Source organism: Puma concolor, chromosome D1 (assembly GCF_028749965.1).
Source record: "Puma concolor isolate L17-30 chromosome D1, mPumCon1.1.hap2, whole genome shotgun sequence".
Classification (NCBI taxonomy): Eukaryota; Metazoa; Chordata; class Mammalia; order Carnivora; family Felidae; genus Puma; species Puma concolor.
The window spans coordinates 51,665,121-51,679,064 of NC_141676.1; the positions used below are offsets into that span (position 1 = coordinate 51,665,121).

The window sequence follows — 13,944 nt, forward strand, 5'->3', positions numbered from 1 at the left end:
GAATTATCAGATCACATGATAATTCTGATTTTAATTTTTTGAGGAACCTCCATACTGTTTTCCAGAGTGGCTGCACCAGCTTGCACTCCTACCAGCAGTGTACGAAGGTTCCTTTCTCTCCACATTCTCACCAACACTTGTTGTTTCTTACCTTATTGATTTTATGCATTCTGACAGGTGGTGTAAGGTGATATCTCATTGTGCTTTTGATTTGCATTTCCCTTATGATGAGTGATACTGAGTAACTTTCCATGTGTCTGTTTGCCATCTGTATGTCTTCTTAGGAAAAATAGTATTCAGGCCCTCTGTGCTCATTTTAATCAGATTATGGTGGATTTTTTCAGTTTTGTTTTTGTTTGATATTTTGGTGTTGAGTTGCATAAGTTCTTCAGCTACTTTGGATATATCAAAATATCAATCAATATCAATATCAGATATATCAAATGCAAATATCTTCTCCCATTTAGTAGGTTCCATTTTTGTTTTGTTGATGGTTTCCTTTACTGTGCAAAAGCCTTTTATTTTGTTAGAGTCCTAACAGGTTATTTTTGCTTTTGTTTCCTCTGCCTGAGGACACATCCTCTGCATCCTTTTTAACTTCTCTCTAGCAAACGAATTTGTAATCACTTTCTCCTTTATTTAAAAACCATCTATTGACTTATTTTCTCCTTCCTTTTCTTTCACTATAAAACTCAAAAATGTAGGGTATGTTCTCCAACTTTTCTTCATGAACTCCACTTGCCCACAACTCCTTCAGAATCCCTCAGTTCAAGGTCATCAATGAAGCTCCACGTTGCTAAATGCAACCAGTGCTTGGTTCTCATCTTGATCTATCAGCTGCATTTCACTTAAAGGATCACTCCCTCCTTCCAGGAATACTTTCTGTACTTCCAGGCCACCATACTCCTGATTTTTCTCCCACAGTACTTGCTGTTCCTTCTCAGTCTCTTTTGTCAGTTCCTGCTCATCTTACTAACCTCTAACTAGTAGTTTGACTTCTTCTTTTTAATCTTCATTCCTTCCTTGGTAAGTTCATCTAATGTCTTAGCTTTACATATAATCTCTATGCTGATGGCTCCTAGATGTATATCTGCAGGCTAGACTTCATCCTCGAGCACCTAGTAAAGATATCCCAATAGCCACTCAAGGACACTGTTCCAGTGGCTCAGTTGGTTAAGCATCTGACTCTTGATTTCGGCTCAGGTCATGATCTCACAGTTCATGGGATGGAGCCCCGAGTTAGGTTCTCTCTCTCTCTCTCTCTCTCTCTCTCTCTCTCTCTCTCTCTCTCCCTCCTCCTGCCCCTATCTCACTCATGCTCACGCACGTGCTTTCTCTCCAAATAAATGAATAAACTTAAAAAAAAAAAGAATGCTGCTCCAACAATTCTCCTGTTTTGTCCTACATCATGTATTTTTGTTCTCCACTAGATCATTCCCATCACATTAATTTAGAACAAAAAACAAAAACCCCTTGATCTTACTTCCCTCACCAACTACTACTTTTGCCAGTCAATTCCTCTTAAGGCTACACCAATCAGGCTCTTATTCCCTCCTCTTCACCAAAACTGCTTATCAACTTCATTTCTAATGACCCCTACACTACTAACTGCAGTGGTCAGTCTACTTAACCTAATGGTAGCCCTGAAATGACTTTTATGCCCTCCTCTTTGATATACCTTTTCCTTGGCTTTTCATTTTGGCTTTCAGGTCAATACTCTTGGATTTTCTGGTCCCTCTTTATTAGTCTTCTTTGGCTGGTTCCTCGACTTCTCTCCATCCTCCTAGTGTTGGATGGAGACCTCCAGAACTAGTGGTCCTCTTCTCTCCTGTCTTCCTAGATCATCTCAGCCAGAGTCATTTAAAATATCATCTCTATACCTACAATTCTTATATTTATATCTCCAGTCAGGCCATCTTTTTCCAACTCCAGGCTCATATTTCCAACTTACTAATCTGTAGCCCCACTTGACTCACTAATAAGCATTTCCAACTTAACACATTCAAAACTGAGCCCTTAATCATTCCCCTCAAACTTACTTGCCCTACAACTCTATTCCCTTGCTCAGGCCAAAATCTTGGGAGACATTTGGATTCCTCTCTGTCTTTCATACCCTACATCCATCCATTGGTAACTCCTATCAGCTCTACCTTCAAGCCACCTGGAATCTGACTATTTCTCACCACCTCCACTGTCATCACTCTGGTCCAAGCCACCATTATCTCTCACATAAATTATGATAGCAGTCAAATAACTGTTTTCCCTGACTCTACCCTCACTCTTCTACAGTCTTATCCCAGAGTAATCCTTTCTATTCCTAAGTCAGATATTACACTGCTCTGCTTTAAAACTTTTCAATGACTTCCCATTTTACTTTGAGTAAAAGTCGTATTCATTACAATGGCTAATAGGGCCTTGTGATCACCCTGCCATCACTTTCCAGCCTATGTCTTTCTCTCTTGCCCTGGGCTAATACCTAGCATGTGCCTGATTCATAACCTTTAAACCTGCCTGGAATGCTCTTCCCCTGACGTGTGCATGCCTTACTCCCGTCACCTCCTTCTAACCTTTGCTCACATATCAGCTTCTCAGTGATGCCATGTTGGTCCCCATACCTATTCTCTTTCCATGTTTTATTTTTCTCCTTAGCACTTATTAACATCTAACATACTATGTAATTAGTTATTTATGTATTATAATTTTCCTCTCAGGAACACGTAAGTGCCATGAGGGAAAGCTTTTTATTTTGTTTGGTTCCCTACTATATACACAATACTGTATCTACATATCTAGCTATATACCATACCTAGAACAGAGCCTTGCACATAGGGGATGCTCAGTAATCATTTGATGAGTAAGTAAATGGCATCTCCAATCATGATCTCTCCAATCAACCTCCATCCTGTCTCCAGAGTGATATAATTAGAAGATAAATCTGCTCACCTTAATTTTCAGCTTAAAACCCTTCAGCAGGTCTGCAGTATTATAGGTGATGCAAACCGAAATGTCTTCAGTAGTCAGGCATATCCTATAATGTAATGAGTAAAGTTTATGTGTGTGGGGAGGGGGTAAGGGAGGATAAAAAAAGTGGAAAGTGTATGACCCACCTAAGGGCGTTCAATTCAATTATTTTAAAATGTATATTTTTAAATGTTTATTCATTTTTGAGAGACAAAGAGACAGAGAGTGAGGGGGGAGGAGTAGAGAGAGAGAGAGACACAGAATCCGAAGCAGACTCCAGGCTCCAAGCTGTCAGCGCAGAGCCAGACGCAAGCTGGAACCCATGAGCCGTAAGATCATGACCTGAGCCGAAGTTGGATGCTTAATCGACTGAGCTACCCAGGTGCCCCCAATTCAATTATTTTAACAAATTGTGCCCACTACTTGGCAGCTCCTGTATTCAGAATAAAGAACCATCTCCACAGCATGGCTTGGTGGGCACTAAGCAGGTCTGCCATGCTTACTCCCTTGTGGGCCCTATAACATCAGAGAAAACAGACTGTGTATATCCACATACTGTGTGGTTGCAATGTAACTGAACACGTTGCTTTTTCATTATTAAATAACCAGGCAAGGAAGCAAGATGTCACTGTTGGCATACTCTGAAATGATATCTGGAGCCAGATGTTTGAACCAGATGACTAAATTTGTTAAAGGCAGTTTGTACAATTATGTGAGGTAATTATACCTGGGTTTCAGGGTGACATGATTGGGGATCTAAAACAAGGGATCTATCATTCAGTGACTCCAATCTGTCAAGACCTTACCTTCGACAAAAAAAGCAGCATCACCACCAACTTGAGCTTATTTCCCATGAGCAACCAAAGAGACTAGAGATGGGCACTCACAGAACCTTGCCATCCTGAAATCTCCCAGAGTACTTTGCTGAGAATGAGTCCTCTAGACCCATCACAGTAAATTATACTTCTTTTAAGATTTCCGCATCAGAGTGTTCTAGCCCAAGTCCTCAGTGGGACTTTGACAATGGCATACAATCTGACCAGTGTTTACTAAAACAGACTCCTCCCTCAACAGTCCCAACACATACTCTACTTACTATTATTACCAAAGATCCATTTCCTCCTGATGTGGGACCTTTATAAATTCCTAGAATGTCCTTCCCACCCACACATTCCAGGCAAAGTGCTCCACCCAAGAATTAACCTCTCTAGGAATCCTCTGCAGATCCACTCAAGCCAGCTAATTACTTCTCTCCTCTTTTCTTTGCACTGTTTCCCATATATATCTCCCTTCCTGTCTTCATTTTATTAATTGCAATTATTGTTTTATCTCAAAGCCATAGGGGCAGTAACCATGTCTAATGTGTCTTTGAATTACTGATGCCTAACCGAGTACCTGGCAATTACGAGGCACTCCAATGTTTTCTTAATTTAACTTAATTATAATTAAAAAAGAGTGTTCTGGTCAGTGTAGCTAGAGTAAAGTTTTCATAATTGCTGGAAGGGGAAGACGAGTTGGAAAGAGGGAGAGAAAACATACAGAAAAAGAGATCCAAGTTGCATCACAATTTTTTTCATATTTCACATAAATAAAGGCAGTACTTTGCATTGGAGAGAATGTTACAGTGTGTCGATTTTTTTCTTTACCATTATGGGCAGAAAGTGAGACACTCTAAATTCTCAACATTGTTCAATTAAACCTTACCTCTTTCCCCCAAAAAAGAATATTACAGTGAATCCCAATTTGTTGATGCACCCTTCAAATTTCAAAAATCGGTCTAGTATAATGATTAACTGTAGTCAGACAAGGAGAGCTCATTCACTGAACAGTGAACTAATCCTTCTGTGAGCTCTTCTGACAGAATATTTATATTCTAACTAATGCAAGTTAGTAGGAAAAACATTAAGATTCTCAAAAAATAAACTGCCACATGATAGAGATCAAACACAGAAAATTCACATAAGAAACAAAAATAGGTTTAAAACATTGAAAATATTCAATTGCACCAACACCAACAAAAAAATATAAATGAAACGACAACTGGGCAGCCACTTAAAACCTGTTAAATTAGCAGGTTTTTCTTCACATTATTACCATCTAATGCTAGTGGGTTTGCTATGTAGCAGGGATAGTTGGCATACATCTTGTGAAAATAATGGAAAACCTTACTAAAATGGAGTCAGGAGGTTTGGGAAGGGGAGCTCCCATGCCCTACCACTGCAGATCCAACAAGAAGAGATGGACTTGATCTTGCACATGGATGCTACTTTGCTATCCCACCTGGGGAAGACATGCTCTCCTACCCCCACACCACTCAACAGCTCAGCCAATGAGAAGCCACCAGTTTACTCCAATGGACTTTTAGTTTATGACAGCTTTCCCAACTTATCCCTTTTCTCCCTAAAAAGGTGTACCTTTGTTCTCCAGATTTCCCATGGTTTTGCCACAGGTTGTTTGTCCATGTGGCAATTCTTTCCTGAATAAGCCCATCTTTTGCTGGTAAAATAACGAAGATTTTATTTTTAAGGTTGAAAATTTACAGGAAAACAATCTGAACTCATTGTTGATAATTTATCATTAAGAAATATTCCACTTCTGGGGCGCCTGGGTGGCGCAGTCGGTTAAGCGTCCGACTTCAGCCAGGTCACGATCTCGCGGTCCGTGAGTTCGAGCCCCGCGTCAGGCTCTGGGCTGATGGCTCAGAGCCTGGAGCCTGTTTCCGATTCTGTGTCTCCCTCTCTCTCTGCCCCTCCCCCGTTCATGCTCTGTCTCTCTCTGTCCCAAAAATAAATAAACGTTGAAAAAAAAAAAAAGAAATATTCCACTTCTTCCTCTTTAAGGACATAGCCGAGCCGGTCAGTGGCGGCAGTCTTGTGGCAGATGTAGACCTGCAGACCTTTGCGAAGACCCTGACAGGCGAGACCATCATCCTAGAGGTTGAACCCGATGACGGCACTGGGAATGTTGAAGTCAAAATCCAAGACGAGGAGGGCATCCCACCTGACCAGCAGCATCTGGTTTTTGTGGGCAAACAGCTGGAGAATGCCACACTCTCTCAGACTACAATATTCAGAAAGAGTCCACCCCATACTTACTTACATCGCCTGCGGGATGGCATCACTGAGCCTTCCCTCCACCAGCTGGCCCAGGAATACAACTGTAAGAGTTGTATCTGCAAGAGTCAGATACTGTACTGGACTGCCCTAAGAAGTGCAGCCACCCCCACAGCCTGCACCCCACGAACAAGGTCTAATGAGGCCCCTCCACAAGCTCCCCTTTTGCTGTCAGGGTGTCCTCCTGCCAAAGCCCCAGGGCCCTGGGGCCTCAACATAGTTTCCTTTGCATTGACTAGAGCAGTAAAAGGGAGAAAATCTCCCAAAAGGGAGTAGGATATTATAGATACAAAATAGTATTTATAGTAATGAAAAATCAGAAGCTAGAAATGGCCAAAAAGCATGGTCAAGTGAAAAAGATTTACCTATTCTTCGGAATATATATAGTCATCATTAAAATTGCACAATAATGACTGTTCAACATGGAAAAATATAATAGTAATAATGGTTACTATATATTGAACATTTATTAAGTGCCAGGTACTATGGTAAGTATTTCACACGTGTTGTGAGATAAATACTATAATAGGGTTTCCAGAGTTAGCAAATAAAAATATAAGGGGTACAGTTCAATTTGAATTTCAGATAAATGACAGATATAATATAAGTCTATCCCATGCAATACTACCCATTGTTTATCTGAAATTCAAATTGAACTGGGCATCCTATATTTTATCCGAACACTGGTAATCCATTTTACTGATGAGGAAACTAAGACACAGAGATCCACCTAGGGACATACGAGCAGTGATAAAATGCTAAGCATACAGAAAAAGTAGAATGGAAACTTTTGTCTATGAGTGATTAGAAATGGGTAAAACACATGCATGCCCATGGATCACAGCTGAGAAGAAGCATGAACAGATAAATACCAGGACCACCAAAATCTAGCACTTAGTCTGGGCACGGTGCTCCCATGAAGCCTTCCACGCCCGTTTTAATAGATGAACAAAGTGAAGAGTTAAATATTTTGCTCAAAGTCATAAAGCTAGTAAGAGCAAGATCAGATTCTGACTCTAAAGCTCTTTCTTTATTCCACTTTGTCATCTTGATTTCCTGGCTGAGTTTTTTTCCCCCTTCAGGTGCAGTTCCATCAATATTGATATAAAAGTTTTTGTGTGATAAAATACACGCACAAGGACACATGAATATTTCAAGGAGATCTGCAAAACCTAGTCATTAAGGGTTTGCTTTGGTTTAAATTCATTCCTAGAACTAACCCCAACAAAACACTGAAAAGAAAAAGTTGTGATGCACATTATGGCTTAAATTGTGATTTCATTTAGAAAGTAAAAAAGCACCCTCCATATTAATCCATTTAAAAGTGAGATTGCTCTCCCACTTATGCCTCTCTCTAAGCTCCTCCCCTTTCTCTATACACTTTAGCAAGTAAACTTGTCTGGTCCTTCAAGTAACTCAGTCAAGAGGGATTACAAATTTTTTTAGGCCAAGCATACAGGAAAGCACATGTGCACACACAAACACAAACGTGCCGATATGCTTTCACCATGAAAGAAAAGTCTATGCTCTATACAGAACAGGGCATTTTAGGTGATTTCCCTTAGGTGTCAGCTTAATTTCTCCTTGAGAGGTTAGCCCACATCAAAAAGTTTGTGCTTTTGATTGTTTATTCTGAAAGAGGCAGCTGGCCACAGGACAGCCTGTGATGCCTTTACCACAGTTTGCTTTTGTTTTTCCCTCTTGATAATTACCTCATGACTAAACCACTCACTGGTCCATGTAGAAGAATCCCACAGAGATGAAAACACACTTGTTTAAATAAAATATTTATGAAGAAGCCCTCAAATGTCACTGAAGCAAATGCAAATTATCTTCACATATTGTGCAACCAATATGCCACTCATTCCTTAGAAGACTCTCTATTTCTTGATTGCAATTATCATTAATTTTTAAAAATTAATCCCATTGTGCATCATCATCCTAATGTCTATTCATAAAAATCTATTGCTCTAAGGTTAACTCTCTTTTGACTATCTGTGAAATTTTTAATAAGACTAATATTTAATCTTGCTTATTATTTTGAAGTTTTCCCTTAGAAACTATATTTAATCATTATCTTATATGTACATCTTCTAATAAATTATTTCATTCTAATTCAGTGCCAGTTGACATTAGTGAGGGTTCCACATTCTGGCTTTTTAATGAAATACTACTTGGACACGATTTTCTCAGTTTGTTCTTCTTTCCACCCCCAGCCCCCCAAGTTGGGTGAACATAATGGATCTCATTAGATTTTTACAGAAACCTCAAAATAAAAATTGGGGGCAATATTATCAAAGGAAAATAAAGAATCAGTCGATGTGTATGGCAACCGTTAACCACACCCCTGACTTTCCATACCATCTTTCCTAATTTTTCAGGAAAGAAATACGAGCTGAGCTGAGCTGAGCAGATTAGGTGGTTTAATCCTTTGCTTGATGGTCTCAACAGTTGTCCTCCACTTGGAATCAACACTTTAGAATCAACAGAAGAACTTTAAAAATATGCTGATAACAGGCCCCACCACCAGAGACTCAGATTTAATTTGTCTAGAGTAAAGCTCAGTCATTGGTAACTCTTTGTTTGTTTTATTTGTTTGCTCCCGAAATGTTGCTAATGTGCAGCCAAGGTTGAAAACCATTTGTTTAGAAAGAACTTTTCCTGAGAAGGTCAATGTCCACTTGAAAAGAGAAGTCACTAATGATGAGCCATAAGGCTCTTCTTCACACCCTGACCACAAAATGAAGAAAAATCTCTAGAAACACAAAGCTGGAATGTCAACATAAAACCTAAAAATTAAGCTGAATCTTTACAACTGCGTAGAATTTAACCTACAGTAAGAGACTAAATCCTTTATAGAAGAACGCAATAGACAAAGGAGGTCTGAAGGGGGCTCTTATGAAAAAAGACCTAGGAAATTTTCATTGACAATAACTCTCAGATTCTTAGTACATGTAATGTGTTTACCTAAGAAGCTACTTTGACTTAGACTCAACCCTTTCCAAATGGAACCCATGGCCTTGCTGCTAGTTTAGCTCTGAGCTTCAGTTTATTCATAAATACCAATCTCTTTTAGCCATACTTCTCAAATTTGAATGTGCCTATAAATCATCTGAGGATCCTGTTAATACACAGATTCATGTGCAGTAGGTCTGGGTGGGGCCTGAGAGTCTGTGTTTCTCATAAGCTCCCAGATGATGCTGATGCTGCTGGTCCACAGATGAACACTTGGAGCAGCAAGGTCTTAGAAGACATCATGAGGATTAAATGAAATGACCTACATAAAGAGTTTGGCATGGACACGGTTGGCATCCTAGAGAAGAAAAGGCTTATAAGGAAAATAATACAATGTGGTTAAAACCTAGGAATTACATGACACAATCCTCCCTTCTTTTCCAGATGTGGAAACAGTGGGTTAAGAAAAGCTAACATCTCTACCTCCTTACAGCCAAAGGAAAAAACCAATTGTTTTTAACTGGGGGAAAAAAAAGTGCAACCAAGGTCCACGAGTGAAAGTTAAACAGAACTCTTCATTCCATACCAGGAAAAAATCTTCTAACAATAAATGCTATCCTACAATCAATCGGCCCTCTTGAGGAGAGAGTGTGAAGTCTCCAGTTACAAAATGTGAGCATAGACCAGTTGATGTTGTTAAAGAACACATTCATGTTTCAGGCGACTGTTGAACTGAGAGACATCACACACTTAATATTTAAAAAAAAATATTTTTTAGTAACACAGAAACCTCATTTCCTTCTTCCCTCCACCCCTTGAAGTAAATGGAGGTAACCTCGGTCAAAAAGCCTTGGAGTCTTCTTTGACTCCACTTCTCCCACCCCACACATCCATCCCATCCACAAATCCTAGCATAGCTACCTTCAAATGTGCCCACAACCCAGTTACTTGTCACCATCTCCATTATGACAACGCTGGCCAACCCATTTCCCACTCTGTCTGCATCACGACAACAGCCTCCTATCAAGTTTCTCTGTCTCTCCCCTTGTTCTTCAACAGCATTTTCTCATCAAAGAGCCCCATTGCTGCCACTTCTCTGCTCAATCCCTCCCTTCTCGTTGAGAGTAAAATCCAAAGTCCTTCTGCTGGTTGACAAGACCCTACGTGATCTTTCCCCTCCAGCCCTCAACCATGTTTCTCATCATTCTCAATTTTTTTCTCTCCAGCCACCCTTAAACTCACTGTTCTTTGAATCATATCAAGGATGCCCTTATCTCAAGACCTTTGTACTTGCTCTTCCCTCTGTCATGAAAGCTACACTCTGGGATTTGCAAGTTTATGTCCCACATCCCCAATATATGAAACAACATAAAGACACTTAACAGAAGGATTCTAACTGCTCTCTATGGAGAAAAAAAAGTGCTCACACTCAGCTTAAAGATCAGCACTTTACTTTCATAGTTCATACAGATGAAAGCCTGGGTGAGGCATTCCAGATCCAAATGTGACTCAGCTTTACTTTTTAACACTGCACTTTCATCAATTCCTCTCTTAACACCAAGTCAGGGGAGACTAGGTACTGTACTCCCACATCAGAGCACCCCAGCTACCTGGGCAGGGAATAACCCCTCTGGATGGCCACTGATCTGTGACCCACGCATAGTCCACCTCTGAAAAAAATGAACAAATATCCCAGATGCAGTGTACCTCTGCATAATTCCCCACAGGGAATGATGTCTGTGTTCTTCTTCTAAAACCAAAGTTCCTCGGTGGAGCTTGAGAAAATCTAACTACCACCGAGTAGGCATGGATAGACAATGGACAGAAAAAGCTGGCAAATGCCATTCAGTTGAGTCCCTTTGCAGAAAAGGAAGTCATTCATTTACAGAGAGGACTTTGTCGGGGACCCGTGTCCCAGGACCAGTGTGTATGCTTATTTTGGTTCACACTAGACAATCGCCAGGGCACCATGTGCAGTGTTGTGCAATGCAGCTACTCAAGCCACTCAGCTCTTAGCGCTCGAAATGAAAGCCACTCTTGGTTCAGACAATCAAACAGCTTCAGAGGGATAGAGATAAATGCATCTAATATAAGAATTAATGTGGGCAAGGAGAGGAAGGAGGGAAGTGAAGAGAGATCTGGCCTGAGCTGAAGTGCCCTGGGAGAGAGGGTGCACTCTGGATGTGGGCTTTAGCCTCCGTCCCTCTCACCCCATGCTCACAGTGCCCCACTCCTGCCTCAGGAGCAGGCTGCTTCCAGCCTGAACCAAAGATCCAGAGAGGCATGGGCTACCTAGAAACCACCATGCCCTAGTTAGGAAAGCACCACAGCGCTTTTAGGAACTCAAGGACTAGCAGGGCATACTCTTAACTGTGGCTTCTTCTCAGCCAAGTTATCAGACTTGTTTCTTGCAAGGAGTTTTTTTCTGTGACTCTTCCTCAAGGGCAACCCAGTGCAGGGGCCAAGCAAAGCCCAAGAACATGGAATCCAGCTTATATATTAAAAGAAGCAGAGGCATAAAATCAGCCAAAAAGATGTGGAGTGTTAAACATGGACTCAGCAAGAGGCCTCACTCATCTTCTCTTATAAAGAAAGCCAAAGGAGACGACTTATGTGGGATAACAATGGGAATTTTTGGCACAGTCACAGGCAAGGAAGTGGGACATTTCAACACTAATACTTGCTCTGGGTGAAGCATGCTAAATAATTTTCTTGTTCCCATGGCTCAAGGAGAGAACTTTCCCCACTTAGGACATCATCCAGGGCTCCCAGTTCATGAAACAAGGAGCTCTGTGGCACATCACAGCCAGCAGGAAGCCACACAAAGGCTGGGCATTGAACCTCCAGGGAAATTGTTTGGGATCAACAGTATTTCTTGACTTAATTCTGCAGTTTGAAGTAACACATTAGTGATCATCTGATAAACTTAATTAATGTAACCACAGGCAACAGGGAACAATAATCTTTCTTTTTCAATAGAAAAATAGACTTTGAGTAGGGAAAATCTGATATAAACTTTTGGCAGATGATTTGTCTTCACCCCACCGACCCATTTTGAATATACTATCAAGGAAATGCTATGTAAGTCAGACTCGCTGTGTATCTCTTTATAAATCAAATAATTATCCTTTGTGCAAGCAGATTTTTATATAATGGATTGGCTTAAAATGAGGTAAATTTGTACTGGATAATTTGCACAGCAATAGCTCCTTTCCAATATTTATACACAGGAACATCAAGGGGAAAGGCCATTTTCTCATCCCATCTTTAACGCATACTTTTTTTTTTTTTTTTTTTTTTTGTATTTAGGTTGAGAGAATATTCGAGAAAATGATTTCTCCAGGTAAGAAGAATCTCAAGTAAACATTTGGACTGTGTCTTCCAGTAAACAGCAGTGGATGAAATGTGGGAGACCCAGGGCCCTTAGGAAAAGCAAATGGCTCCACTAAAACTCCTTCCTCTAACCTTAATTGGTCAAATGCCAAAATAAACGAACTTTCCAAAGTTAGGAGCTGTGCAACTTCCACTAGGGATAAGTGCAGGTGCCCCAGCCATGACCAGCAAGCCCACCACCGACCCGTTTGTGCCTGGCGGCGGCAGCTGGTAGCTCCGGGCGCCCAGGCCCAGGCCGCCTCCACGCCAAACGACCCGCCGGAACGGGTTCAGGCCGGGCTGCCCAGGACCCGGAGCTCCCCGTAGCCGGCCCCGAGCCAGATCCCGCCCCGCCCTTCCCACCCCAGACCGGGGAAGGGAAATGGGCGCTCAAGAGAGAGAGTGGGAAGTGCCCAGTGGGATTCAGCCGCAGCCGGGGCCGTCCCCAACTCCCAACTTCCCAGAGTTTCCTCCGGCCTCGTCCCCCTTCCCACGGCGGAGAAGCGGCCGCGGCCTCCCCTTGGCCGGAGCGCAGAGCTCGGGAAGTGGAGCGCGGAGCCGGGAGCTCGGGAGCCGCCCCCCGGAGCGAGGGCGACCGGAGCGCAGGTGGCGGGCGTGGTCCCTCCAGCCCTGCCCCAGTCCCCCCGGACCCGGCCTCCGCGCAGCAGCCTCTGCCCGGGTCCCCGCCCGGGTCCAGCATCAGGCCACGGCGAGCCGCTTCCTGATCCCCTCCTCTAGGTCGGCGGCCACCCCCCACATTCCCCCAGTCCGCGTCGCTCCTCTGCCTCAGGCCCCGGTGCGGCCCCAACTCCCAGCACAGGGCCCTCCGGTCGCGCCCAGCAGCGGCGGCTGCACTCACCTGGGTCGCGAAGCCGGGGTCTGGCGCGGTCCCGCAGGTGGTAGATGAAATCCTGGCAGCTGTCGTGCTCCAGGGCCCCACGGGCACAAAGCTCGGCTAGCAGCTGCAGCGCCTGGTGACAGAGCGCGTCCCTGGCCCCGGGCATCGCCCCCCCGCATCCTCGGACCGAGCCGGGCAGGCGGGCGCGGGAGACAACCCTCCGCCTGCCAGCTCAGAGCCGCCGCCTCCGGGCCGTCCGCGCTCTCCGTCAGGGAGCCGCCAAGAAACGGCCCGAGCCCCAGCCCCGGCTGGCCCGGCCTCCCACCGGTTGCATGCAGCTCTTCGGCTGCCGGTCGGTCGGGCTTTCTCTCTCTCCCGCCCGTCCGCTCCGTCCCTCCCTCCCCCGGCACGGAGGGGAGGTGGCGCCGTACAGCCCCGCGCGCCTCTCTCCCGGCGCCCCGCCCGCCACTCGCGGCCGCCGGGGGGCGGGGCCCGGTCTGTGGCGCGCGCCGCGGGCTGGGATCCCGGTGGGCCCGGCTCCGGCGCCAGCGTTGGACCGAGGGCGCTCGCCCGCTCCTAGAGGAGCGCGGGACTCGCCTCCGGACCCTGAGCTCAGAGCGGCTGCGCCCAGGCTTGGAGAGTGTGAGCGGAGGCGCGCTGTGGGCATTCTCGCCATCCCACCCCTCCGTCTTCTTGCAAACCAAC

The 13,944-nt window shown here is 43.9% G+C and overlaps 1 protein-coding gene across 3 annotated transcripts in view; it reads right to left on the minus strand.

The window, feature by feature from the left end:
* SYT9 (synaptotagmin 9) overlaps nt 1-13,669 on the minus strand; it is a 200,019-nt gene extending 186,350 nt beyond the window's left edge. Inside the window, exon 1 of one of the 3 annotated variants that reach the window (XR_015241031.1) lies at nt 13,261-13,669. Coding sequence is in view for 1 of the 3 variants with exons in the window: in XM_086678076.1 (XP_086534202.1) it covers nt 13,261-13,405 (145 nt within the window). In the remaining 2 variants the exon portion in view is untranslated. The remainder of the gene's footprint in view (nt 1-13,260) is intronic. The other 2 variants (XR_015241032.1, XM_086678076.1) reach the window with 2 other exon arrangements.
* Between the last annotated feature and the right edge of the window lie 275 nt (nt 13,670-13,944).